This window comes from Gallus gallus, chromosome 10, assembly GCF_016699485.2.
Source record: "Gallus gallus isolate bGalGal1 chromosome 10, bGalGal1.mat.broiler.GRCg7b, whole genome shotgun sequence".
NCBI lineage: Eukaryota > Metazoa > Chordata > Aves > Galliformes > Phasianidae > Gallus > Gallus gallus.
Genome location: NC_052541.1, coordinates 6493553 through 6519643, shown reverse-complemented (window position 1 = coordinate 6519643; position 26091 = coordinate 6493553). Strand labels below are relative to the sequence as shown.

The 26091-nt window shown below is 37.1% G+C and overlaps 2 protein-coding genes across 5 annotated transcripts in view; one reads left to right on the top strand and one right to left on the bottom strand.

Annotated features, from left to right (window-relative positions):
• MPHOSPH10 (M-phase phosphoprotein 10) overlaps positions 1-26091 on the top strand; it is a 1076704-nt gene that overhangs the window by 364953 nt on the left and 685660 nt on the right. The gene's annotated exons all lie outside the window — the stretch shown is intronic.
• The window catches only part of THSD4 (thrombospondin type 1 domain containing 4), a 274739-nt gene that overhangs the window by 92159 nt on the left and 156489 nt on the right, over positions 1-26091 (bottom strand). Inside the window, exon 1 of one of the 4 annotated variants that reach the window (XM_015278912.4) lies at positions 16613-16865. The exons of the other annotated variants lie outside the window; for them this stretch is intronic. Within the exon in view, the coding sequence (XP_015134398.2) occupies positions 16613-16684 (72 nt within the window). The 5' untranslated portion in view covers positions 16685-16865. Of the gene's footprint in view, positions 1-16612; positions 16866-26091 lie in introns of those variants that run through there. 4 annotated transcript variants of the gene reach the window in all.

Below are 26091 nucleotides of genomic sequence, written 5' to 3'. Positions count from 1 at the left end.
TACAAAGCCACGTGAAGTACCTCATGCATAGAAAGATTTAGGTTCAGAGGGACGCTTCATAGAAAACAAAACACTGTTTTTTAATAGGTAAAGCATCACTGCTTTGACATGCCAGATCTGGGTCTTCAAGGTATCCTAGCATGCTTGCACTTGCCTGCATACCATGTACTATTCTCTCTCACAGATACATAGTGCACCCTCTGTGAAATCAGTAAAACTGTTGTTTTCTCACTGAACGTGAAGGGTTTTCCAATTCAGAAAACAGATGTGGGGACAGCATTGGTTTAAGACAGAAAACTGGATCAAACGGAACTGAAGCAGAATGACAAATTTTACAACGTAACATCAATTTGTTTAGGTCAATTTCAGCCAACCCTCAACGTTTCACAGAACTCGATTTTAAGTAGCACGCTTCATTTTCAAATTGCTTATGCGTGGCTTTGTTCCCCTCTCCCATTTTTTTTTCCAGCTTCTTTTAAATTTGGAACAAAGTTCATAAACAGGTTTCCAACCCTCATAAACGTCAATTTTTGACAAACAAAATAACTGCACTTTTTTTTCTTTTGCTAGCTTTGAGCACAAAGCCTTGATAAGGCCACATAAGATACCATTATAAATAAATACTTTAAATTCTGTCTTTTGACATTTAAAGTCCAGTTTTCTGTTCTGCCAGTATGCACATAAAGAGTTGAATCTGCTACCTGGAATTATCAGAGGTGCAGACTTCTCTCATTCTCCTTGAATGGAGATCTGAGTATTCAGTCTTTACCAAGAACAAACCAGTAGGGCAGAAGTTCTTGATCAACTTCAGCAAAACAGAAACTTGCAGAAGATAAGAAAGATCTGCTGGCAGGGGGAGGGGGCCACACGAGCCTGCACTCCAAATATCAAAAGTTACATGAATGGATGACTTGCCTGAACCAAAATCTGCCTCATGATCAGTCAGTGAGTGCTCTCCTCCTCCAAAGACCTGGGGCACAGGGTTGCCACCTGGTCTCCTTCATTTCCCTCAACAGTCCAACTGCAACTCCTTTAAGAATCACAGGAAGGATTAAACTCCAGCTTTCCCATCCAAATAGAATTCCTGTATCAAAATCTAAATAAGTTATGCTTACGGGAGGGGGGAAAATGGTGCCAATTTTTGTAAAAGGATGCAAAATTTTTATTTACAGAAAAGTTCAGATCTCTAATACATGCATAGATTCACATCTTCCTCACACAAACATCAGTTTTCAGTAAAAATAAATCTCCCTGATTTGTACCCTTAATATTTTCAGAAGGAACAGAAAGGATTCCCTCCCTCAAGCTTCTGAAAGAAGCTCACAAACATACAGACTTTCCATCTGGCACAGAACCACATGTGATAGAAAGTTATGATGTCACTGCTATACTTGCCTAAAATGTTCAGTGAAAGCAGCCAAAATCAGAGAATTTGTGAAGTCAGATAGTCCTGCAAATGGACTACCATACACATCTATCGTACACAAAAGTAGTGAGGGTACGTTTAGTCTGGGAGATCAAGATGGCAAGAAGGTATCATCTTGAGCCACTTTACACAGCGGATTTAAACATCTGTGGTACTTTTCTCCTTTTCTGTTTGGTGACAGCTGAACTATGCTGCAAGCAGGTATTCCCACCAGCGATGTTTCCACCTGTTTTAAAAGCAGTAGAGAAACTGCAACTCTACATTTTGTTGACACAGATCAGAATGTATTGGAAGGGACAAAGCTTACAGCAACTGGAAACAAGTCAGAGAACAAGTATTACTACTTCATCCTGCATAAGTGGAAATACTCACACTTAAGATAAAAAAGATGCTTTTCTACCCAGGTTGCCATGATTGATCTCCGAAAGACAGTTTTATGGCCTCGTAAGTGTTCTTCAGTGAAAGGGAAACTTGGAAGTAATAAAGCACTTTCTTACAACTGAAGTCTGACTGCATTTGCTGCCAACTGAACAGTAAATGGGCTGCAAGTATGTGGAGTCAGATGGTTTCAGCTCCACCACTACAGAGAAACCAGCTCTGTAGCCTGGCACAATTGCTATCTGGAGAGCTGCCATGATTGTGCATTGAGTTAAGCTCCAGACAGACTGCAAGGGCTGAACTTTAAACCATTTGTATTTTTAACGTACACAAATAAATTTATAGCTGCATAAAAAATGTCATGCTTCAGGGATTAACCTCTAATAACCTCTCCTGCTATGTTAACAAAGACATTTAAAATCTGCCTCTCCAAGTTACACAGGACTCAGATTAATGAAGGCAATTCAAAAAGAAATTTTAAGGCCTCATTATATCTAACAAGGGATTAGTGACACCAGCAATTTTTAAGACCACTTGTGGACACTTTGATGCTGCCCTTTGGCTTGGGACTCCATTTTATGTCCAGATTCCCAGATGAAGGTAAGTTTGGCAAGACTAAGAGAAAGTTACAGAGGTGAGTGGCAAGCATGATGTGAAAACTGGAATAGTTTTCAGGATGCCACTACATACCGCTATCACTGTAGGTTTTCCAGTATGTAGCAAATGAAATAATTCAATGTTTTTCCTACTAAGCAGGTGAGAAAAAAGTATGGCCAACCAGCTAAAGCCATCTTAGGATTGTAGTTACATTTGTGAAGCAGCATTTACCAATGAAGAATACACACTGACTAGGAAAAAACAAATATTCTTGAATCAATGTCTCACACCTTCTGAAACTTATCAGCTCAGAGAGAGAATACTGAAATCTTACATTGCCTTCTACATCTTTACTATTCACAAAGAATAACAGCCCTCAGATATACATGTGGTTTCTTATCTTATGAAAATTATTTCAGTATTAGAAAGCTACTGGAATTGAGATGGTATAATGTTGGTAGCAAGGCTGGTTAATAAACTTGTGGAACAGATCAGAAAGTCTTCCAGTTCTAACAGGGAGACACTTAGGTACTTTAGCACATAAAGCCTTCTTCATTCAGCAGTTATTGGACGGTCTTCATGATAGCTGACTCTTCCGCAAACAACAAAAATCTCTGCCATGGGTGAAATGTGCAGTGTACAAATCACAGTGAAATTAGACATCAACAGAGAAACCTGACAGCAAGAAAGGTCAGAAATTCAGCCTGTTTCATGTCAATTTTAAAGATATTTTTGGGGTTTGAAGTCTAATTCATTTTTCCTTATTGGAATACTACAAGATCTTCAATTCCAAATGTATAGTAGTAGACACAAATCACAATTTGTGATTTTGCACCATCATCTGCTTCTTTTTTTAGCAGAGGTTAAATCATGATGAGCTGAGCTGTACTACATGACTCTAGGCACGTACAAGATAAGAAATATACAGCACAACAATCATCAACAGAAAGCTTTAAGCTCTGAAAAGTTTTAACACAATGAGAATTTTATTGGCTTACCTACAGATTTGAGACAAGCACCTCAGTTTTTGATAGCAGGTTACATGGAATAAAATGATTCTCCTAGCACTGTCTCTCAGAAAAAAGACAACAGTGTAGGCTTCAGTCTTACCTGTATTAGAGAATCCATACAGAAATGAACTGTTCTGAATCTCACTGTTTCAGAACAGCTTAATTTGAAGCGTCTACCTAACCTAATAGAGTATCCAAATGAGAATGACCCCTTAAAAAGCAGGGTCAGCCTTTAATATCAAAACTGGAGCAGGTAATCACAACTTGCCACATTGACACAGGAGGAAAGCTTGCAATACAATTCTCATGACATTTCAAATCAAAAAACATCAGTGGCTTGCCTTTTTCCCTTACTTGCTATTTTAGTACTATTTCCAAAATTGTTCCCATTTTAAATGCAAAACTCAAATGCCCCTGGACAGCTTTTCATGACCCCGGATGTTTTCTTAGAACTTGTCAACTACTCAGACTATCCAAGTTTTGTAGTTTATTTCCAAACATCAGGCATACTCCTAAATTTAACTACTTATCTCAATACTTTAAAGGACAGAGGGCAGGATAAGCAACTGTGATGGAACTTGACAGCTTTAGAAGAGATCATAAAAGAAGGTGAGCTGCAACAGAAAGTTGTTTACCCACAAGGATAATTCCAATCCTGCATTCCAGTATGACTACTGATACTTCTACTTTCTGTCTAGACAAAAAAAAAAAAAAAAAGCTACATTTTTAGAGCTTTGAGAACATGTAGCTTAATTTGACTGCTGACCATGAATTATAAGCTTTCCACAGTTCATATCTTACATGAAAAAAACCACAACAAATTCTTAAGAGCAGTAACCATTCCACAAGATAGAGGTAAAAGAGAAAAATAAAACCAAGAGAAAAGATCAACAAAAGCAAAACCAAACAAAAACTAAACAAGAAGAAAACCTACTGAACATCTAAAGCAATCAGTTCATCTTCCCGAAGATTCAACAGTTCTTGATGTGACAATCACAGATAGCCTGTAGTTAAGGTTCTATACAACCTACAGATACACAAATACATACCAAGTCTGCAATCCATTAAAAAATTGTGTACACTGGAGAGGTAACATCACATTACATTTTCTATCTAGATAATGATATAAAATACAATCAGGAGTGCACATTCCTCTTCACTGGTGTCATTGGCACAATGCACACCAACAGCACGTCAAGGATACTTCAACGACAAGAACTCAAAACCAGGTGGAAAACAGCTTTTTGTCTGACTCATTACTTTTTTTTTTTTAATGGTATGTTCTGATGATAGCAAAGATACCACAAAGACACCAAATGCTAGCATTTATATGTGCATTACCATACACTGGTAAGCATGTGGATAGATTTTTAAATAGAAAAATAGCTGATACCCAATTTCTAGAATTACTGTATCACAGATAAAGTTACAATAATTCTTCATGGCATAAATGTCTTTAAACTCAGAAGACCACTATTTATACACAAAATCAAAAGCAAACAAAATGGAAAAATAAATAAGGATACTGTATCTATAAGCAAACATCCCCATAGGTAGCCAATGGTTACTCAAACCACTGGGTTTGATGGTTATTCAAACAGAAACACTCCAGAGAAATTTCTTACATAAGATAGTTGAGAAACATATCTAGAGCTAACTAAATACCACTGCATTCATTTATATTTTCAGGATTTATTTGTGTTTATGCTAAAACAAACAAACAAAAAACCCCCCAAAAAGTAGATAAAAGTAGAAACATATCAATAACCTCAATTAAAACACTACAAGTTTTACCAAACATGACACATGTAATAGGTATTATCAACATTCCACTTTCTATAGGATTTCTGTTTTCATCTGAATCATACTTTTAAAAGTGCTTCTGATATTAACCAGAAGACATTCTATTCCAACCATGTACAAAACTTTTTATATTCTCAATATTATCTTAAGCTTTAACATCCACAGAGCATCACTGATGCTACTGGGATCAACAAATTACTTACATTTACTTGAAATAACTGTTTTGAAATAAGTGTCAAGGTATGACATCGTAACAACAGCATGAGAAAATACAAGAAAGCATTATGAACTGTGAGTACATTACTTCACAGAATGCAATGCTTACTGCTAGGTGAGACCTCTTACAGTTTAGCAGTGCAGTGATAATTATCTGTGTGATAAATACATTCTAGAAAGAAAACACATATCTAAGGATAAAAAATACAAAACTTCATTTAATTTTTGCTTACATGCCTATGGATTTCTAATTAAATCTGTGCTATTAGTAAATGAAAAAGCAAAGTTTTGATTCAAGCTTTGAGCAAATTTTACGGGAAGAAAAAAACATCGGTATTTTTTGCAGTGAAGAGAATGTCTGTGCAATCAGCCTGCTTGCTATAAAAGTTCATCTTAACAAAATCTTCATCTCAGCACTGCTATTTGATTGCTAAAAAAGTGCTACTTCCTGATCTCTGCACCAGGAAGAACTCCTGATCTAAATCATCTTCAGTATGTTTCATATGTCTGAAGACGTCATTTACAACAGCGGCATCTCAAGAAACTGCATAAGAAATACACACATAGAAGGAATCCCTCACTGTCATGCTTGTAAGTCCTACCCATTCAATTTCATTCCTAACTTTTCCTTAGTTGCCAACAACGTGGTCTTACCACTGCTAGAAACAAGGCTGCATTACTTTGTGCAGAAAATCCTATCATCCTGACCAAAAAGTAATGCTCATTATGGTCCTGCCTGAGAAAGACACCAATGGATGTGATTTCAGGGGAACTTCTCAGGCACCTGAAGTCACTGATGTGCTCAAGTACTTTGCTGAACTGGGCATGGCTTTGGTAAAAGGGCACCAAAGTGTGTTTCATTCTTAATCCATCACTGCTGGAAAGTTAAAAATGTTCACCTTCACTGGTTACTCTAACTGCCCTGGTTACCTAACAGTGAGTGGTTCAGAACACTGGCACCATCTCCTCCTTTAAACATACACATCTTTTGCTCTTAAGACTAACTAAAACAAACAAACAAACAAACAAAAAAACTTTCTATAAAAGGAAAACTGGAATAATACTGTAGTCTTTGCTGGGATACCATCAGGTGATAGCACAAACACATTTTTTTACTTTTCTTAAACATCCAACTGGCAAATACTGCTTGTGCTCTTTGCCTTGCTCTGGGAACACCAGCTTCACAAGTCCTTTGAAGCCATACACAAAGACTTCACCACATACAGTACAGACGTAAGACTTGAAAATTTACACTAACCACCAATGATAGCACATTCAGCAATTCTATTATATAACATCATTTAACATCTGGAAAAAGAAGAACAATAAGGCTGAAATGGCACTTTCCCCACGTGAAGTATTACTAATCAAATACTCACGCAGTTTCCATCCTAACTACGTGAGAATGGTTTCATGACTGAAACAGGAGTTTGATTCTTCAGCCAGTTGGCAGAAGGTCATTATCCAGGCCGAGCCATATGTGATTAACTGGCCCAAGGCTCATGTCTGGACTCTCCTTGAATTACACACAGTCACTAGCCAGCCTTTACCTTATGACAATGTTTTACAATTAGATGTAAAACAAAAAACTTGTATTACCAAAATATTATCATGAGCAGTGTTTTGGATGAGAAAGAGACATCACTGCCCCTTTACATTGCAGGATACCTCATTTATTTCCAGATCCTCTCAACCAATGCATTTAAAACCTGGCTGTTGTAGGTATTTGTAACCTGGGTATAGGAAGATTTGCATCTGATCAAGGTAGGTACGATCTTTTCTAAAATCTGAGTTACCTAGAATGAAATCCCTTTTATGACAGTTTTAAATCAGTGAAAATTTGGCTTTCACCATCTTCAATTGTGCCAAGTTTTCACCCGGACATTGAAAGCACTGATCCTCCCCTATTTCTTCCTCCTAATGAATTCTACATGGATTCTACAAGGCTGAGAGGCTTTCAGTTCATTTCCTTATTTTCCTAAACATCCATGGCCAAATCCTCTTAATTCAAACGATGTTCTAAGCAACAACCACATTCCACATCTTACTTTCTGAATTTTTGCCAAATTGTTTGTGATAAAGTAGAAATTTCCTTCAAACTTGAAGCAGAAATATTAGTGTTTCCAAGCAGTATTAGCTTGTTATCCAAGAACTAACTTATCCTTTAAAGGAAAATGTTAAAGTTGTACTAATTTTAACTTGCTTGATAGATACACTCAGTTTCTATTTAAGAGGCAAAAGTCAGTTCTGAAACTTGAGCAAGAACAGTGCAATAGTGCTATGAGCGCTGAAATTCGCACTATGAGTTCTGAAGTATTTTGCCTTCACTAAAACACTGCTTCATCAGCTCTCTACTGCTTATTTAGCAGCACAAAACAGCTGCAGATTTAACTTTTGATCTCATCTGCTCTCAATCAATCCTTAAAATGAATGGTCGCATAGAAGGCTGGAGTTACACCAACTGCTATTATTTCCATGGACTAATGGACTTCTCTGCATCACAAAACTAACTTCTGACCAAAAAGGGAAAAAGTATCACACTTTCCCAAGTAACTCCTACTTTTTCAGTATCTTCTCTTGTAAATGTGTTTCCTGATTCTTTAATTAAACTGCCTTGTGCAAATTAGCTTTATTTGAACACTAACTAAACACAGTTTTGTTATTAACCATTTCTACGTGGCTAGAATCTGATTCCTACGATTACCAATAAAGAATCATATTATTAGCTGTCACTCAGTATTTCTGGCTCTCATTTGAGAACTAGGAGTGGTGGTTAATTGGGGAAAAAAAAAAAAAAAAAAAAAGACTGGACTCCACATTGTCCCTGCTAACTTGGTCTTACCAGAGATAATCCCCAGTAGCCACTGAATAATATCTCAAGTACCTGAAAATTTCAAAAGGACGAGGTGCAGCCACATGGTGAGCGGTGTTACAGTCACCTCCTTTGCCATAACCAGGGTCCACATGCTCTATCTGTAACTGTGTGGGGCTACAATGCCCCTTTTATTTCTCTGGAAAACCAAGAAAATCCTTGCCTGAAGTGCTCAATACCCAACCATAGAAGCAAATCTTTAAAACCGCCTTCAGTTCACTAAACTGGTTCAAAACATGTATTTCCAGCATTTCAGTAAAGAATTTTCCATTTAATGAGGAAACAAGAAATGTCATTTATATAGTTCTTCTGTGTCCTTGTGTTTTTCTAAAGGATATTGGCTTATAGCTAACATCAAAACAGTTGGTGCCCCTGGCTAGAATACTTCGCTATCACCTGCTCATTTGAGCACTAAATAAATCTCTGCTTTCAAGTACTTACAAGCATGAGTCCAGCACGTGTTTCAAACGCTCTCTTCATGTACAGATGTTGATATTCCCTCCATACACTGAATGCTTATGAAACGTTTTTGCTGCCTCTGTAGCAATTAATTGCAACTCATTTCAAAAATCACACTGAAACCATTACATTAAAACAGTATAAGCAATGCAAGGTATCCTAACTGCTAACCTGTAGAACACCGAATGTCACAGCTCTAACATTTGACTGTATTTCCTCTTTATTTTGTTCTTTTTTTCCTTTTTTTTTTTCTTTTTTTTTTTTTTTCCAGAGGCAGAGAGTACACACAAAGCATAATGAGAAAAATACAACCTAAATTACAAAAGGGAAACGAGATCTTTCCTTAGAGGGGGTAAATTCTTCTGGTAAATCTATTAACTGTTTGGGATTAAAACGCAGCATTTCCACATGTTTTTACCATTGCTTCTATAATTTCAGCTTCCAAGGAGCAAGGAAGCAATCTTGTATTAAAATACCAAACTTTTTACTGCTATATAATTCTTTACTTGCAGTGAATTACAAATTAGTCAAAATCTTTTCAGAAACATTATAAGTATCTTTTACATTTTCTGTGGAAGAAGTGGATTTTAACTGACACATGTTAGTAACAAAAGGATTTTACCTCTAAGTTGAAAATGTTACAGCTTTCATCTTCCCCACCCCCAATCAATGTCTTGGGAAGAAATTGCATGAAAAAAGAAAGCAAACATTATGCTGCAGTCAAAAAGCAGTTTGGGGTTGAAGGATTAATTTATTGACTCCAAATTCACCTCACTTCTCTGTATCTGCCAAATAAGTGGGAGTGGAAATTTGTCAAAAAAGTTCTGTCTCCTGATAAAACCTTCCTCACAACCCACACACTGGGAAAATAATACTTGTAAACCACAAAGAAACAGAGTGACAGCTTCAGGCAATCACACAGGCAAACCTTTAATTTAATAATCTCTCACGCTCCACTTTCATGTATCTCATTTAGAAGAGGTCTTTAAACAGAAGCATTGAGCTGCTGTCAGTGATATAATTGCTGTGTTGGTGGTGCCTTTGGGTCCTTAAACATACTAGTGGATGATGATTGATCCCTGCTGCTGTGCTTTTGGCACCAATAAATAGTAAGTGATATGCAAGGAACAATCAAGCAAGCTACAGATCCAGTTGGGATAGGGATATATGTCAGATACACCAGCCCTCTTCTGTCCAGTGCATTTCAATTAAAAAGTGAAAATCAGCTTTAGGTTCCTGATTATTGCATAATTCCCTCCAAGCCTCAACTGCAGGCTCCAAGCACTGCTCAACAAACACTGCTAGTAATCCATCTACAGCAGTATACTTGCAGGAAAGCTTGTAGCAAAATTACAGTCTTAGATATTAACACAGGAGCATTTGTTCAGTTACTTAGCACAGCCTTTTCTGTGTGCCAGGTATTGTTTCCAGAAGAGGCCTGGCTGTAAGAGGCTGGGTAAATCTATTAATATACTAGTCTCCTTAAAATCTGTACATCATCCACATGCAAAACATAACACATTGTGTACACAAATTGAAAGATAATCTTGAGAGGCTGGGGAAAAAAAGGTGCTTTAAGAAGTGATATTACTTAAAGGGAACCACTAGGAGTTTACAAGACCTTCCACTCTTTTAATTAAAATTTTTATGAGTCTTGGAACACATTCTTGTGCCCTATTATACATCAGAGCATTTAAAATACTTAGATCCTTATAACATTACCATGAAGAAATAAGAAAACCAAGGAAGATTTTTTTTTAATAAGAAAGAACAATTCATACAATGACTGTTACAATCTAAAATTAGAGAGATTTACTTCACCAGATTTTTTTTAATACCTTTTGATACATCCTAACATAAACTATCTGCCTTCAAAATCCATTGAAGGCCAGAAAATAGCCTACAAACCTTGTGTGAGAAACAAATTAGCTCATCCATCACACATAACCATTTATTTGGTAATGACTTAACGGATTTAGCTCAGCTATGGTAAGACTGAGCACGATGCTGTAATTACTGTGGGAATTACTGTAACCCTCTATCAGTCTTTTAGATGTTTACAGCATGGAACAAGAAACCCAGTATAGCCTGAACCAGAGCCCAAAGACAAAAAAGTTTGGATCTAGGCCCATGATCTGAGTTATTAAAGCAGTCTCCATACAGACCTCTACCAGCACATACAACTGTTACTATTTCGGTCCTGTCTTTCCCACAGGAGTAGGTGAGGATATGCGGTATAGGAAAAAGTAAAAGCCCAGCAGGAATCTTGGAAAGAAAACCTACCTAATCTCAAAGAATGAAAGGGTACACTTCGAGACATTGTTGCTACAACGTAATTAACTTTTAAGTGATCATCCCAATACAGCAAGCTTACATCCAAGTTTTTAAAGCAAAATAGGGCTGTCTTATAACTACTGCAGTTAAGATTGAAATATAAAGCTAGGATGACTGCAGCACATACGCCAGAGGTCAATTAAACTTGTTTTGTAGTACTTAGAGCAACAGCAATACTCAGAGCACATTCTTACAATTTGGCTATGTCTGTGGATATTTACTTGACAGGATTATTTTTCACCTACAAAACATCTCACTTTCAGATGCTTAACTGGTGATGTCAGCAATTACTGCCATATGTAAATTACCATCTGTTTTTTCTAACTCAGAATAGTGTAATTTTAAAGTAGATTCAAATAACCATCCAAATGGCTCAATCCCTCCTCAGTTACCAGCTCACAAAAGCTCTCAAACATTCCCAGCCTTTGAAACAGAAGTGTTGCGGGTGAAGTTTTATGAGAAAATATAGTCAAAGTGACATATCAATTTCTCTGGAGAATCAGTGGAAGCCTTATTAATCTTGGCTTGCAGATTGGAATATTCAGGTACCAAGATGAGAAATGGTTTTTGTCAGCACGAGAGTGGGAGACATTATGTTTGCTTTCTTATGTTCTGGCCCCATGAAACTCAGAGATGGAAAAGCTTGTTTTATTGGGTCATATAATGTGTTCTGTGCCTATACCTGGTAAGGCTGTATCACTGACTGCAGCCCAGTGATGCACAGGTTAACTAGTTCATTTCCAGGCCATACAGAGCTTCTTTAAGGCACTGCTGAGATGCAAAAACATCGCGGAGTTGGAAAGATTCATTTGACAAGCATATCTACGACATGAAAAGTAAGAAAACTGAGATGAGCTGTGCTCCCTGGCCACCTCAGAAACAGATCAGTCAGTTAGGAAAGAATTCTAGACACAACTCCACATACCCTGAAGATGTATTTTCAGTACTCTCTTAAGGTTCTTCTTCCGTAGCTCAGTACAGCACAGAATCTTATGCATGTATATATGCACAGAAATATGGAGTTTTAAAAGAAAAAAGACAATTTCAAGCTAACAATGAGGATCACACAGCTTTAAGACAGTAGAAAAGACAATAATTAAGAAAGAAAGAAATGGTTCAGGTTTAATCAGAATTCTCTTCAGTCTCTCCTTAAACCAAAACAATCTACCTAACTTTAGGCAATAATTAAATCAGTTCACCTTTAAAGATAGCGTAAAAAACCCACTCTTTTTGATGCAACTCATCAGCATATCCTCTTTTGGCCAAAAAAAAAAAACAAAAACAAAAAAAAAAAAACAACTTTGTCTACTTGATGTAGTTTGGACTGTAGTTTGGAATAATGCCTGAACTGAATCTTCTGAAGTTTGTCATTCATCTCATCACCAACTTTTCAGTTAAAAATGTGTTGGACTACCTATCCGTGTCCTGAAGTTTCTTAAAACGAGTTGCATTTCTGCAATGGGACTTGTTTAGAACTGATGGCTCTTTTTAAATGTTGACAAGTTCACTTTGCTCCCCTGGTTATGGACAAATTACATACTGCAGAGAAGACAGCCACATCAAAGTTGAACCGAATGTGAGCTCATGAAAACAGGGCTCTCGGCATTTCTGTGTATTTATTCCTACTCATGCAGCTTGGGACATAGTGTAAAACAACACTGTTTCAAGTATCAACCCCTAAGCTGCTAATCAAAACCAGCAGATTTTAAAGCATATGAAAATTCAGACTCAATTTACTCAGGCTCCCTTATGCATTTTACCAGGTGGAACTTGATGTTTTCACTCTATGCCCAAATTCCAAAGGGAAGTATTCAAAATCTGTGATTAAATAAAATACTGCATTTATAAGAAAAAAATATTAAAATAACCCATAGGGACCTTGTCTTTTATCTTCTATCCATCACAGTGATTGTTTTATGAAGAAAGCATCCAGTGTTCATATATCCTTAAACTCATACTATTCATACAGTCAAACAAAATTTTTGCTTCTATCAACAACTTTATTTACTACATCAGCTGCAGCAAAACATCCTGTTAACTGAACAAATGCTATTCAAGAACTGAAAATCATTAGGTTTAAATTTTACATATTAATTCACTAGTCACTCAAACCTGCTGAAAGCTCTCTGTTCATATACTGTGTTCTTAACATCAGATTATGATTATTTGCGGCATTAAAATAAAATCAATGATGACTTTAAGTGTGAGGCTGGTCCTCTTTCATCAGTTTTATGATCCCCACGCTTTGTCAGCTAGGCTGAATGTTTTAAATGCTACTAGCCATGAATACAGTGACAACTCAGTGTACAATCTGACGTTGGATAAGGGTAATTCAGTAGCTTTTTACACCTTCACTGACACCCATTGAAATAACAGTAATAATTCAAGGCTAATAGGTACAAGCTTAAGGAAACCACTACAGTGGGAGGAGTACTCAGCTGAAATATCTGAAATCTCAAGGAAGTGGAAATTCTCTTCTCAAAATACAAATAACTGAAAAGTATGTTTTGAAAAAAATACTGAAAAGGCTGTCTGCTTGGAAATGAGTGAAGAATGATGATTTAAAGCTACTGTGATGCACTTGTGCATTCACATGTGAGCTAAAAAATCCAGAATGTACTGGATAGGCTACTCCTCAGCACAACTCTCCAGATGCTACAAGATTTATGAAGCTCAGTGCATTTAGTTAAACAACGATCTTCATGCTAAAGATGATTCAAAACCACCAAACAAGAAGTGGAGAAGAGGAAACCTTCATTAAGGTATCGTCTTGCAATTAGGAGTTTGGACCTTATGCATTCTGCAATATATCGTGCTTACAATGCTTTGTCTTTATTTTGTAATTCCTCATCATGTAGGTTTTAAATCTGATGCCCGCTAATTCTTAGCTTTTCCTTGGTAAGAACAGATGTACCAAAAGATAGTCTGTTGATGATTCCTGAACATCCCAGAGAGACGGAAATTGAACTCTGATCCTTTAGGAAAGCTGACCACAGAAGGAGATGCCAGCTAGAGCTTCCAGCTAAGGATGAAGAAAGTCGTGCTCATTTCCTAAGAAGCACAGAATAATTTTGCTCTTGGCCAGTGCAAACATGGATAAGTTGTAAAGCTATACAGCCTTATTTCCCTCCTAAACGGAAAAGTGATGCAATGCAATTCCACTGACTTCACACTAACCCGTTCCTTAACTCAAAATCAAAAGAAAAGAGAATTATACACATATTAGAAACAGTACTAGTTGTTCCTTAATAATCACTACAGTTAACGTTTAAGTGTCATTTTTGTAATTTTCTGTTTCCAGAACAAAGTTCTGCATCATTATAATACAGGGAGAACAAGAGAAAAGCAAAGCAAGAAAAGGAACTTCTCATCAACCTTATAATCCATCCCAAATTAGCAATTTGATGAGAACTTCAAACATAAAAATCTATAAATAAAAATATTCAGAAAATAGAACACTTCAAAGAAGCACAAGAGCGCAATATATATTCCTTTTAAAAATGGTTCTTGCTTACTTTCCCTGCTTCAAATTGTTGTCTCTCCAGGATGGGAGAAATCTTAATTGAGTAATTTCCTAGAGAAATAATATTTATGTAGCCAAGATTCTGTAGCTGAAGGAGGGAAATGTATGAGATTATCGGGCGGTCTCTTACAAAACAGGACAAAGAATTATTGTATTAAAAGCAGACAGTATGTTTTTACTGCATAATTGTCAAAATTATCCACATTAAGATAATACAATAAAATTTATCACCACTTTTAGTAAATTCTAAGATGGAGTAATATGCCATTTTTCACATTCTGTCTTCTGTATTAGCTGAAATTCTAACAAGAACAGTACAGTTCAACCCACTTGGCATATGGAATGGTGCTAAAACATTCCACATTGCACTTTTACTGTAGAAATTCATTTCCAGGTAAGAAACAGCATTGCTTTTATTTTACTTGCTAACGAGGTAATTGGCAGGCAACACTGCTGCTGCTCTAGCCTTTTTCTTTATATGGATCTCTGAAGACCACATGTACAAGTAGTGATGACAAATATTTTCCATGTGAGCCACCACAAAATTTAAGGTCCCTCCGCCTGACAAGGTGACCAGGACCATCTCATCATTTTCAATGCTTTGTATCAACCAGGAAGTTAACAATTCAGTGACAACTAGAAGGCAATGACCAGCCTCCAGTCACTCTGATCATCAACCCATATAAAGTTCCTCAGATTCCGTTGAAAACATTTCTCTGTTTTCTTTTAATTAGATCAAAGACAGTGCAAGATTTTGTTAAAAGATATTTTCTTGAATCGCAACAATTACAACTCCACATTTTAAAAAACCCTGAAGGTAAAATACAGCTTATGTCCAGGCATATGAGCTCAACAGAGCGTCAACCACAAGTGTTGGACAAGATGGCTTTTCCAGTTCAACTCCACTTTCCTTTAACAGGAAAAGTAATTGCTCTGATCTTTATTAGGCTACTGTAAATGTAGGACAGCACTAAAAAAATACAGAACTCTAAAGCAGAATCACTGTTTTCAGATTTATTTGGCACTTTGCTTCTTTGTTATGATTGATATACTTAAAGAAGATACACTATGGAAGCAGAGCTATCAAATTATTCCTTCAAAATTCATAAACACACATAATCCTTCAATTGAAAAAGAGAGAACAAGTATAAAAAGTAACAGAAGTATTTTCTGCCACTGACATCACTATATAGAGTATTTCTTATCCAACAGTTGTACATTTGATAAATTACTTCCTAAATGACAAACAGTTAGCTGAAATTTTCTGTTTTGGTATGAAAGAAAAGCTTGAGAAAAAAGAAAGCCAGCTCTGATCGGAACAGAAATCTGGAAAACTGTTCTTTTAAATCAAGTAGCAACTTTATAGAGTCTAGGAAGGGCTGCTCTATTTCATTACTTAAGATTTCTCTTATTAAGAATGGGTAACGTCTGTCTTTAATGGTATGGCATTCTTTAAAACAAAAACAGAGTTCTTCATGCCCTGCTAAAACAACAATACACATACTGAGTATTACATATATTTGCACAAAAGAGTGTTGTTAAATAATGGAACCTGCATTTTTTACATACTGACATCCCCATGATACATCCTAAGTAAAAACTTCTTCGATCACGCTTTTTTTGGGGAGGGTTGAGGGTGGAGGGGGGGGTGGAGAGAAGAGGGGGATGTGAATTTAACACTACCATCTACTGCTACAAAGAGTATCCTATTTCTGTTAGTAAAGAAAAATTCACACAGTACAGTCATCTCACACAAAACATGTATCAAGTGGAAAGAAGCTTATTTCCAAGATAGTCTCCCTCAGTACCTACAGGCTTTAAAACAAACAAACAAACAAACCCACCACAACAAATGATCAAAAGCTATGCCTTTTTACACATCAAGCAAATAATGCAGTTCTATAAAGTCGACAAACATAAAAATAATTCACTACCCATCTTAAAAGACAGGAATAAAACTGACAAGACAACAATTTTTTACATACTTTGCTTACCTCTCCCCCAGGTCTTGCTAACACTGCTGTTTGAAAGTAGAGCAACGTTAGTATCAGGTAGCTGACAAACATTATTACCCAAAGTTAGAGCTACCCTGGAGGAGAAAACCCTCTGCCAAGTACTAACAGCTAGCAGATGCACTTGTGTCTCGGTAACACAGCCTTTAGTTCTTCTAGGTCCGACTCCTTTCCCTCTCCCCCTTTCTCTTGCACTCACTGTACGACCAGGAGCTGTGCTCTCAGCCACTGCTCTGAAGACAACTGGTAAGTTGATCTCTTCATGTAATGACTTCTCCCTGCTGGGGGAGGGGGCTCAGCCAGCAATGAGCTGGGGGGCTGCAGTTAGCATAAAGCAAAGAAGGGGAGGGACAGAAGTGGTCACTGCCAAGTTATGCATCTGCTCTGATTCATGGAATAAGCTAAAAGGTAACCTTTAATGCATGAGGAGGTTTGGCAATGCGTTATTGACTTAGGCAGGCATGATTGGAGAAACAGGCTAAAGCAGCTTGCAAAAGATGCCTGTTGATGGTTAGACAGCATGTGCTACTTAAAGGTACAGCACCTTCTTTTATTGAAGAAGTTGGTAATAAATAAACCATCAGTTAAAACCTAATCAGGAAGTAGCCTCTGGTTTTACAGTCAGCCCTACACCACCACAGTCCCGCAACCCAACTGGCCCAACCCTGCCAGGGGCTCACTCAGAATCCTTGGTCCTTGCAGCTGGCCCACAGGGAACCCAAGTGGTCCAACTGCTCTCAGGAATGACAGCTTCCTGAAATGAGCCCCTATGCTACAGAATAATTTTGGAGTAGAATACTGAGGCAGCCTTTCTTTTTCGTGTCACAGTTGAATAAAAGAAATTTTGATTTATATCAGTCCCTAATTGAATGATAAACTGCTTTGACTACGCAAACAGAATTGCAAGCCTTTGGAAACAGAGTATTTGATATTACAAGATGAGTGAGTCCTATTTTTAAGTGAAGAATAAAACAGTATTTAAAGCATGATACAAAGCTGAATTCTCAAATCTCTCAAGCAGACCAGTGAATGTTTGTCTCGGAAATGAGTAAAATTGCAAACAGAACTATAAAAGTTGGAGGGATTCCCTTCAGCTAAGTATGTCTGATCGTAATCTCGATGCAACAGACATTTTGTTCTGTTAAACTAAGCAATATAAAAATACATAAGAGCAAAGAAATTTTGAACCCTAACGGTCGAAGTAAAGACAGCCAACAACAGGAGAGAACAACTGTTTTAACAGCATAAGTGGGACCCTCCAGTCTTGTAGTTCCCCTCCTATTTTACTTTTTAATTTCTTCCAACTTTACTGTTGCCAATTTTTTTATCCTGGGAATGTGAGACATTACGGTTTTCTTACAGTTCCAGCTCCTCGAGTCAAGAAGTCACATTAGATTCTCACCTTTCATGTAAATACCATATTTCTTTTCCTTATGGCTGCAGGGGAAATCTCAAAAATATGACCTATGAATAACCTGGTCTCATATGTCAGAGAGTAAGCCACATAAACTCAGAATACAGATACTTTAAATGACTCAAGATTTTAGAAGGTGACAAGTGAAAATTTTGGTGAAATTGAGAACCACAATGTTTCTAAGTGTTAGACTTATTTTGTAAATGTAAGCTCTGTATTGACTAGACATACCTATCACTGCCTTTCCATCTCCCCTCAATCTTTTCCTTCTACAGACTCCTACTCCTGTCTATTAACATTACCTTTTGTCCTGCCTAAGTGGACTCACAATGTTGTGCCTCTCTTCAGCATCTACAGAATCCATCCATCTTTTTCAGCCTTTGATATCAGCAGACCATCTCTCACAAGTCAGTCTCTTCCTTTCCCTGCCATTCCACAGCCTAGCAGCACTGTGGCTCTTGCAGCATTACTGCCAGTACCTGGTAACACTGTGTTCAGTGAGGACACACGAGGCAGGAAGCAATGCTGTAGGACCTCAATGGCAGAGAAGTGCATATATAATCCCCTTAAGTCGACTGCTCTCAAGGGAATAGGACAAACTTAAGAGGAACTAGAAAGGCAGAATGAAAAAGAATGAGCATGGAACTTGCAAATGGCTCCGATGAATGATCTGGAGGACCACAGGAAGCTAGACACAGAGTTGTAAGAATGGCAACTAACAAGTTTGAAAACTTGACTCTATAAACTCCATGGTACTTTCTCACAAAAAGCATCCAGAACTCACTACTGCTACGCTGATCTCATAAATACAACATTTCTGATTAAAATTGAAATGAAGGATGCATTTTTTCCCTCTTCCAAAGAAAGGTTTGAAGGTTTGCAGACTATACCATTGTGCTGACAGCTAAAGGCAGAGCTGCCATTACAGATGGTATGTATGCTGGTTGTCTATGGATAACTCTCTGGACTGAAAATGTCAAGCAAAATAAACTTAAGGAAATTTTCCATCAACACCCCTAGTAGGAAACCTCCCACTCCTTACATACTTTGGGGAAAATATATAGATGTAGTAGAAAAGGAGAAATGATCATGAACAAATGACCAACTAAACCAGAACCGAAAAACTTTCATCATGAAAGTTCCGACTGTAGTACTTTAAACCAGGTTCACTGCTTGAAAAAGTTAAACAAACAAACAAAAATAACAAAACCCACACCTATCACAGCTTTTTCATGTGTATTTTCATAAAAGAAAGTTTTGCCTTTTTCCTCAGTTCATTACAAACTGAACTGAGTAAGCATATGGTATTGGCACAAAACTACTATTCCCTCCCTGCCTCTTTTTTCTTTTTAATGGCAGATAGAAAACCAAAGTTCACAAATAAAAGGTTGCTGTGATTTTAGTCTTCTTTTTGTTGATTCCAGAAAGCAGCACATCCTCTGTAAACAATAAAAAACTTTGAGAAAGTCTAAATAAATATTACTAGAATTATTTTCTGAGGCACAGAAAAATGTACAACATTCCCTTCTAACAATTCATATACTTAATTCTTTCCACATTATTTTAATTCCCTGGAATCCAGAGGCTGGTGCCCTGTTCTCCATATAAAGACAAAAGATCTGTCCATACCTGCTACTACACTTCCAAGATTTAACCAACTGAACTGGAATAGTGTGTGTTCACAACCACAGACTTTCTCTGCAGCAAAAAGTAATTTGAAACTTAACACTGTGCTGGACTTGTACTGCTGCAACCATGATAAGAATTCCTCTACAAATCTCAACCATCACTACACTAGAAACTGCAAAACTACCAGAGGCACAGAAGTCAGATTATGATTGAAGAACCACTTCAGATACAAAATTCTGCAGTAGTAAATAGAGAAAGCAAAATACTTTGCAATAAAGGGAAGAAGTAAAATATCTAGCTACCTTCAACACAGAAGTATCCTTCCTTTAACTTAAAAAAAACAGAACAGCGTTTCAAAATTACCACTGTAATTATTTTATCCATATTATTTAAATTAAAAAATCCCATATAATTTTCCTATTTTTACAGGTTTCAGAATATTTCCAGGAGAGTTCCTAACTCTTAATCTCAAAAATTAAAACACAGAAAAGCAAAATGCACAACAGATCTTTGGACAGTATGCTTTCATTACCAATGGGGATTTGCCTCTGAAAGAAACTGTCCGTCTCAAGGGGTTTGCTGATAACAATCAATTTATGAATTTTGCTTACTGACTACCTGCTGAGTCAATAGCACCTAAATCTCCAAAAAGGACAGGCTAGTTAAACTTCTCCAAACAAAGCAACTTCCATCCATCCCAGGTCTGAGCCTTAATTCCTCTTGAAATCACAAACAGTATGCTCAGGTAAAATCTGTTACTTCCTTCTGCTAAGCATGTATTTGCTTAGATTCCTACTGTCCAAGTAACAGTAAAAGAAAATACAAGTCAATACAATGCTGTTGTTATATCCATGTATTTGGAATTCTTCTCTACTTCCTACAACTTTAACATTTGTAGAAATTAACTCACAAACTCCTAAACCAAGATCTTTATGTCTGTATCTATATGCCTCTATTTCAGGCCAAAATATTCTCTAACAAAATTGAAAATTTCTGTGTATTTCTAAGTATTAACATGTAAGAGTGAAAATAATTTCTCTAATACATATGTTGTCACGAAGGGGGATGCATCACTGCTACCAAATTTGGGAGGATACAGAATGCTGACTACAGTATCCATTTGTACTCAACATGGAAACCAATGAACTACCTAAAAAGGAGACACAGGATGAAAAGAGATGACCTCACAGCATAATCCCCAGGTTAATTTGCTTTTGCTAGACATCACCTTCCTGGAATCACTAACGGGAAAAGGAAATTAAGAAGAAATTGCGAGCTCTATCCCTCTTATTTTTAAGTTTGTTGTTGTTTTTAAAATGTTCAATGTAAGAATTTAACAGAAGAGAAAAAAAGGCTGAACTTAGTTCAAATTACATGAAGCTACTTCAAGCAAAAAAAAAAAAGGAACAAGTTCCACAGAGCCTGTGGCAGGTTTGGATATAAAGATGGCTGCCATGTCATTGTTTCTTGGAAGCACTAACTTCTGAGGTTATTAGTCAGGACAGAAAATAATGACTACTGTCCTTCAGCCTACTGAGCCTACTGAACTACTGAGACATCAGTCATAAAAAGTCACTCAAACCTTCTTGTACAAGGCCCAGGATTTCTTGATAAAGGATGTTTCTCAGGAAATGCTACTACTAAATCACAAAGGGAGCACCCCGTGAAGGCCTGGTACAGCCACTTAATTGGTTTCTGTACTGCACTGACCAGATGGGAAAGAGAGCAAGAGATTCTCATCTGTAGAGAGTGCCGCTCTATCTAATTCACTACTATTTCTCCTTGCAGTCCCTTTGAAAGAGACATGCACAATACTCACACAATCTGAATTTCATCAACAGGTCTACCTGTCCTCAACCAAGAATAGAAGACATAAAAACGAGGAAAGAAATACAAAAAGAGATTATTTGGACTTTTATACATATCATTAAAAAAATCAGCTTGGGAAGGAAGTCTAAGTGTGACCGATGTATTACAGCCTAAAGGTTAAATATCTGGAGCCCTATTGGAATGAACCTCAGACACTAAGAAAGGAAACAAGTCCCAGACATTCTCATGCATTTCAGTGTACCACAGCATCTTTCCTTGGTAGAAACTATAAACCAGTGTAAGTACTTTAGGAATTAATGCCTTTCTAAGAAATTCTCAATGTCTTTAGATATACTCTTCCACTTAAAATTTTTATTTAGAAAGCTGCTGTAATTTCTTGCCTATTTACACTGCTTGGCATAAGAAAACAATTCATCCAGAACACCAGAACTGTGAAAAATTGATTGGCTAACAGCATACATTATAGCATAGAGTATCATGCCTTCCATTGTTATCTGACATAGCAGGGCTAGGGATACTCCTATCTACTTCTACATCTAATCATTTTCTAATCTGACTGTGCAGTTATGCAGAAGACAAAGGGATGCAGTGAGAAAGAGAGAACTTTAAGAGTTCTACATAAATTATTCCACACGGTCCCTTCTTATGCTTTCATTAGTTAATCACACTCTTTAAAAAGTTGCCTTTATCATATTCCTGTTTGTTTCCCATTCTAAACTTAACAATCATCATTTTTCCACTTGTTCCTTGTCTGAAGTTACTACAAGTTCTGGCTTCTCCTGTTTCTCGTCTTTCTGTTTCTTCATATCAGGAAGCAGATCTGATCAGATCACATTACAAAGTACACCATTAAAAAGTTGCTTCTTACATTCTCCAGTAATAGCACTACATAGTTAAGTTTCAAATAGTCCTTTGTATATAATCAGGACATCTCAGGTTAAGTTTCATCACCAGAGGTTTGTCAATTACTCCATCAATGCCAGAATGTTACTCTTCACTGTCATCACCATCTCTTCTGACCACCATGGTTCTGGTAGTTTATTGTGCTTTTAAGTTACACACAAACCCTAAAAAAGAAATCTGAGCATTTCCTTCCTCTTCCCTACTCCTAAGTTCTTAAAGCTGAGACTTCTGGTTATGAAGCCAGACTTTACTGAAAAGGTCCACCTTCAAAGAGCTGAGCATTAACCTCAGCTTGATTTATCACCTTCAATCTTTCCTACTAAATCTAATATCCCTTTCTCTTCTCTGGCATCAGTGTGTTAGAGGGAGAGAAAGGCTCCTGGTTCTCACCTGCCCAGGGTTAGGCTAGAACACATATTTTTCATGGCCATCTTCCAATTTTCTGTATTTTTATGATAAAATTCTAGCTTATGTTTCCAGGTTCTCAAAGCACCTTTCTGCCTCCCCAGACAGTAGTTGCACAGTGCAAGTAGAATAAGAAGACATTTATGAGGCATTCCTTCCTCTGCTCAGCACTACTTTCTGACAAATGGACACAATGCTTTGGATTTCTAATTCAAATGAATAGCATTTATTTTATAACAAAAGCTTTTCATACAATAAGGAAAAATGTGAGGCATCTGGATCAAGTAAGTACACTTACTTTTTATTTACCAAAAAAACTTACAATATAAGTCCTGGTGAAAAAGCACCAAAGAATTGTATGACTTAGTAGGCCATGACCTATGCTTTAAATGCTAGTAAGAAATCTGAATCTTTTGTCACATCCAAAACTAAAATACATTAAAAAATGACACACATTTTCCCAATTGTTCTGTTGGGAAGTGACAGCTGCGTCAGACAGCTAATCAGAATACAATGGGAAAGATCTGTCTCAAGGAAGAAACTAACAAGTTAGGATTGCGAATATAATCATAACTTTCAGTTTTGCTTGGAAATGTTCTTGAAGATGAATCAGAGGAGGAAAGATTTATGGAACACGTTTTCATGCATATACTTTACCTGTTCTGGTATTTTCTACAGTGGTAGAAATCTCAAAGGAATAATGATATTCTCTTAGACTGGAGAAAATAGCTCTGGAAAAAATTCTGAAAAGCACTAAGGCTTCCCAAAGAGTGAATCAACTGTAGCACTTCCTCATTCAGTGTGCAGGTAAGAAAAGGTGCAAAGACCTACAGTGAAATGTATATTTGCACAAAATTAGTACCAACTCCTGCCAAGTAAAGATGAAAAGAAAGCTCTGGAAAAGGTACACAAAACTTGCGATGCTTACTACTTAACTGAAGTAGTAATACCATATCAATAGATCAACCTACAAAAACTTTGTCAGGGAGCACCAACAGCTGGCCCCTAATGGTGGGGTAGCCAGGTGTCGATCATAACAAGGCCAGCAAGGCAGGGGCATCATTGGACAGGGTCCCATCTCACCAGCACACCATGGGGGGGCACAGAGCTGACCCAGGAATGGAAGTCAGGGTCAGACATGAGCCCAGATTACCAAACAAGTTGGTGGTAATAAGGCAGCTCTAAGGTCAAGCCAAGAAGTTTGATCATGGATCAGGACACAGATAGACACAGTTCACAGACAGGCAGAAGCATGGCTGTGGCTAAGCTGGTGACAGGCTTGCTTCCAAGGTCCTCTGAGCAGGGACTGAAACAGTGCTACTTGATCCCACAATCAGAGGTGTGGGAAGAGGTCCACCAAGTGACAGGCTGGTGAACAATAAGAGTCCTGAGAGTCCATGTGTATAACAAAATTCAATTCTGTTACCACGCACATGCAGGAGAGCACGAAGAGTCAAAAATCAGCTTAACAAAATGAAGGAGGTAAGAGACTGTATAAGGCAGGAGGTTAACAGTCTTGAACTAGAGGTAGCCTTGAGGAAGGAGATGGCAATGCATACATTACATGCACTATTTATGGGACAAGACTGTATCAGAACTGCCCCTAAAATAGTTAGAAAGGAAATAAACACCCATCCAAGAGTCATGCAGCTGGAGCACCACAGCTAAGGTGAATTCTCTAGCACAGTCAGTTCTGTTCCTTGATGTCACAGAGGTACTGAACCAGAACTTCTTTCAGAGCCAAAAGAAGGGGAAAAAAAAATCTCAGAACACTTGCATTCACTATCGGATTGCATTTTCAGCAGTTTATGGGAATACAATGTTTCTCCTCTCTTCTTCAGGCAGAAGAAACGAAAATAGCTGTAGTGTTGCCAAAGGAAATGAATATACTTGGCTAAAGACTTCAGATTTAATTGCAATACTGACCAAAACCCACTGGATTAAGCACTCATCCTGAAACAAAATACATGAAGAAAAAGGAGTAATGGATCTAAAGTAATTTTATTACATAATATAAAGGGAGCAGAGAGAACAAACGTCACAGTAATACGACTTCTGCTTTGAGCAGCAACCACATCCCATCTTTTCCCATCTAGTTAAAACCTTCTGAGTCAAAGATGCAATTATTTCTTCCCAAAACCTCTTCTTGTTCTGTTCAATTCCATCTTCCCAATTCACTATCTCTCACAATAAGACTGACTAATCTAAGTATACTGTAACATACATCCCAATCCTAATTACATTACATCGCAAATTACAAGAATTTACACAAATATGGGCTAAAGGCTCATTTGTCATCACTCAGGATCCATTCCGGGTCATGAAAGCAGAGCACTTACACTGTTGGTGTAAATTAGGTACAAATTTGAAGCATAGCTGCAATGCAAGAACAATCCTTGTCTTTCTCTGTAGATGTGTACCAAATTAAAAATACGTATCTCCTTCTAATGGAAGAGAAAATGTGTGCCTTTAGATTTTCAATGAAAACAAAAATGTGGGAAAATATGATTGCTTACATAACAGATGTTTAGATAGTTTATCTTATAAATGTGCTTGTTTTTAAAGCAATCACATTAAACATGTTGCCCATTAGAACCAAATGAAATACCAGTGTATGTAAAGTCTTCTAGCTCTTCCAGACTCTGGAGAGTGGTCCAACATGTTTAGAATTTTCAGAGCACACAGATAAAAACACACCTGCACTCTACTCTGTTCTTGAAAACATACATCATTCCTAAAGGGAAAATGCCTAATTCTTGCATGTTTGATGCTTTCAGTAGGAAAAATTGGAAATACAAATGATATAAATCTATTTACATTACAGGCTGAACTTCATCTGGTTTATATGAGTTCAGAAAACAATTCAGCTCAAACTAGATAATAAGGTTCCCAAAATAATTATGCACTCTTGTCATAATTATACTCAAATATTTCACTTATTGAAGGATTAGCAACTCACAAAATTTGTCCAATTAGCTGATAAGCCTCTGAGTAATCAGAGCATGTCCACTATAATTTAACTTGAAATATGTCTTTCTGAAATAGACAACTGAAAAAAGTTCAGCACTGTCAAATTTTCTCATGGGAGAAATAGCCTGGCTAAATTCAGGAACACTTTTCCACTACAGAAGCAAGAGTCAAGTCCAAAATGACTGCAGGGAATAATTTGATACTCTGAAAACATTTCTTTAAAGTTAGATAGCATGTTATTTTGTTTCTTAACCAGTATGTACAGTTATTAGCTAAGCAGCTAAATGTCCAGTATGCTACATAAAATCTC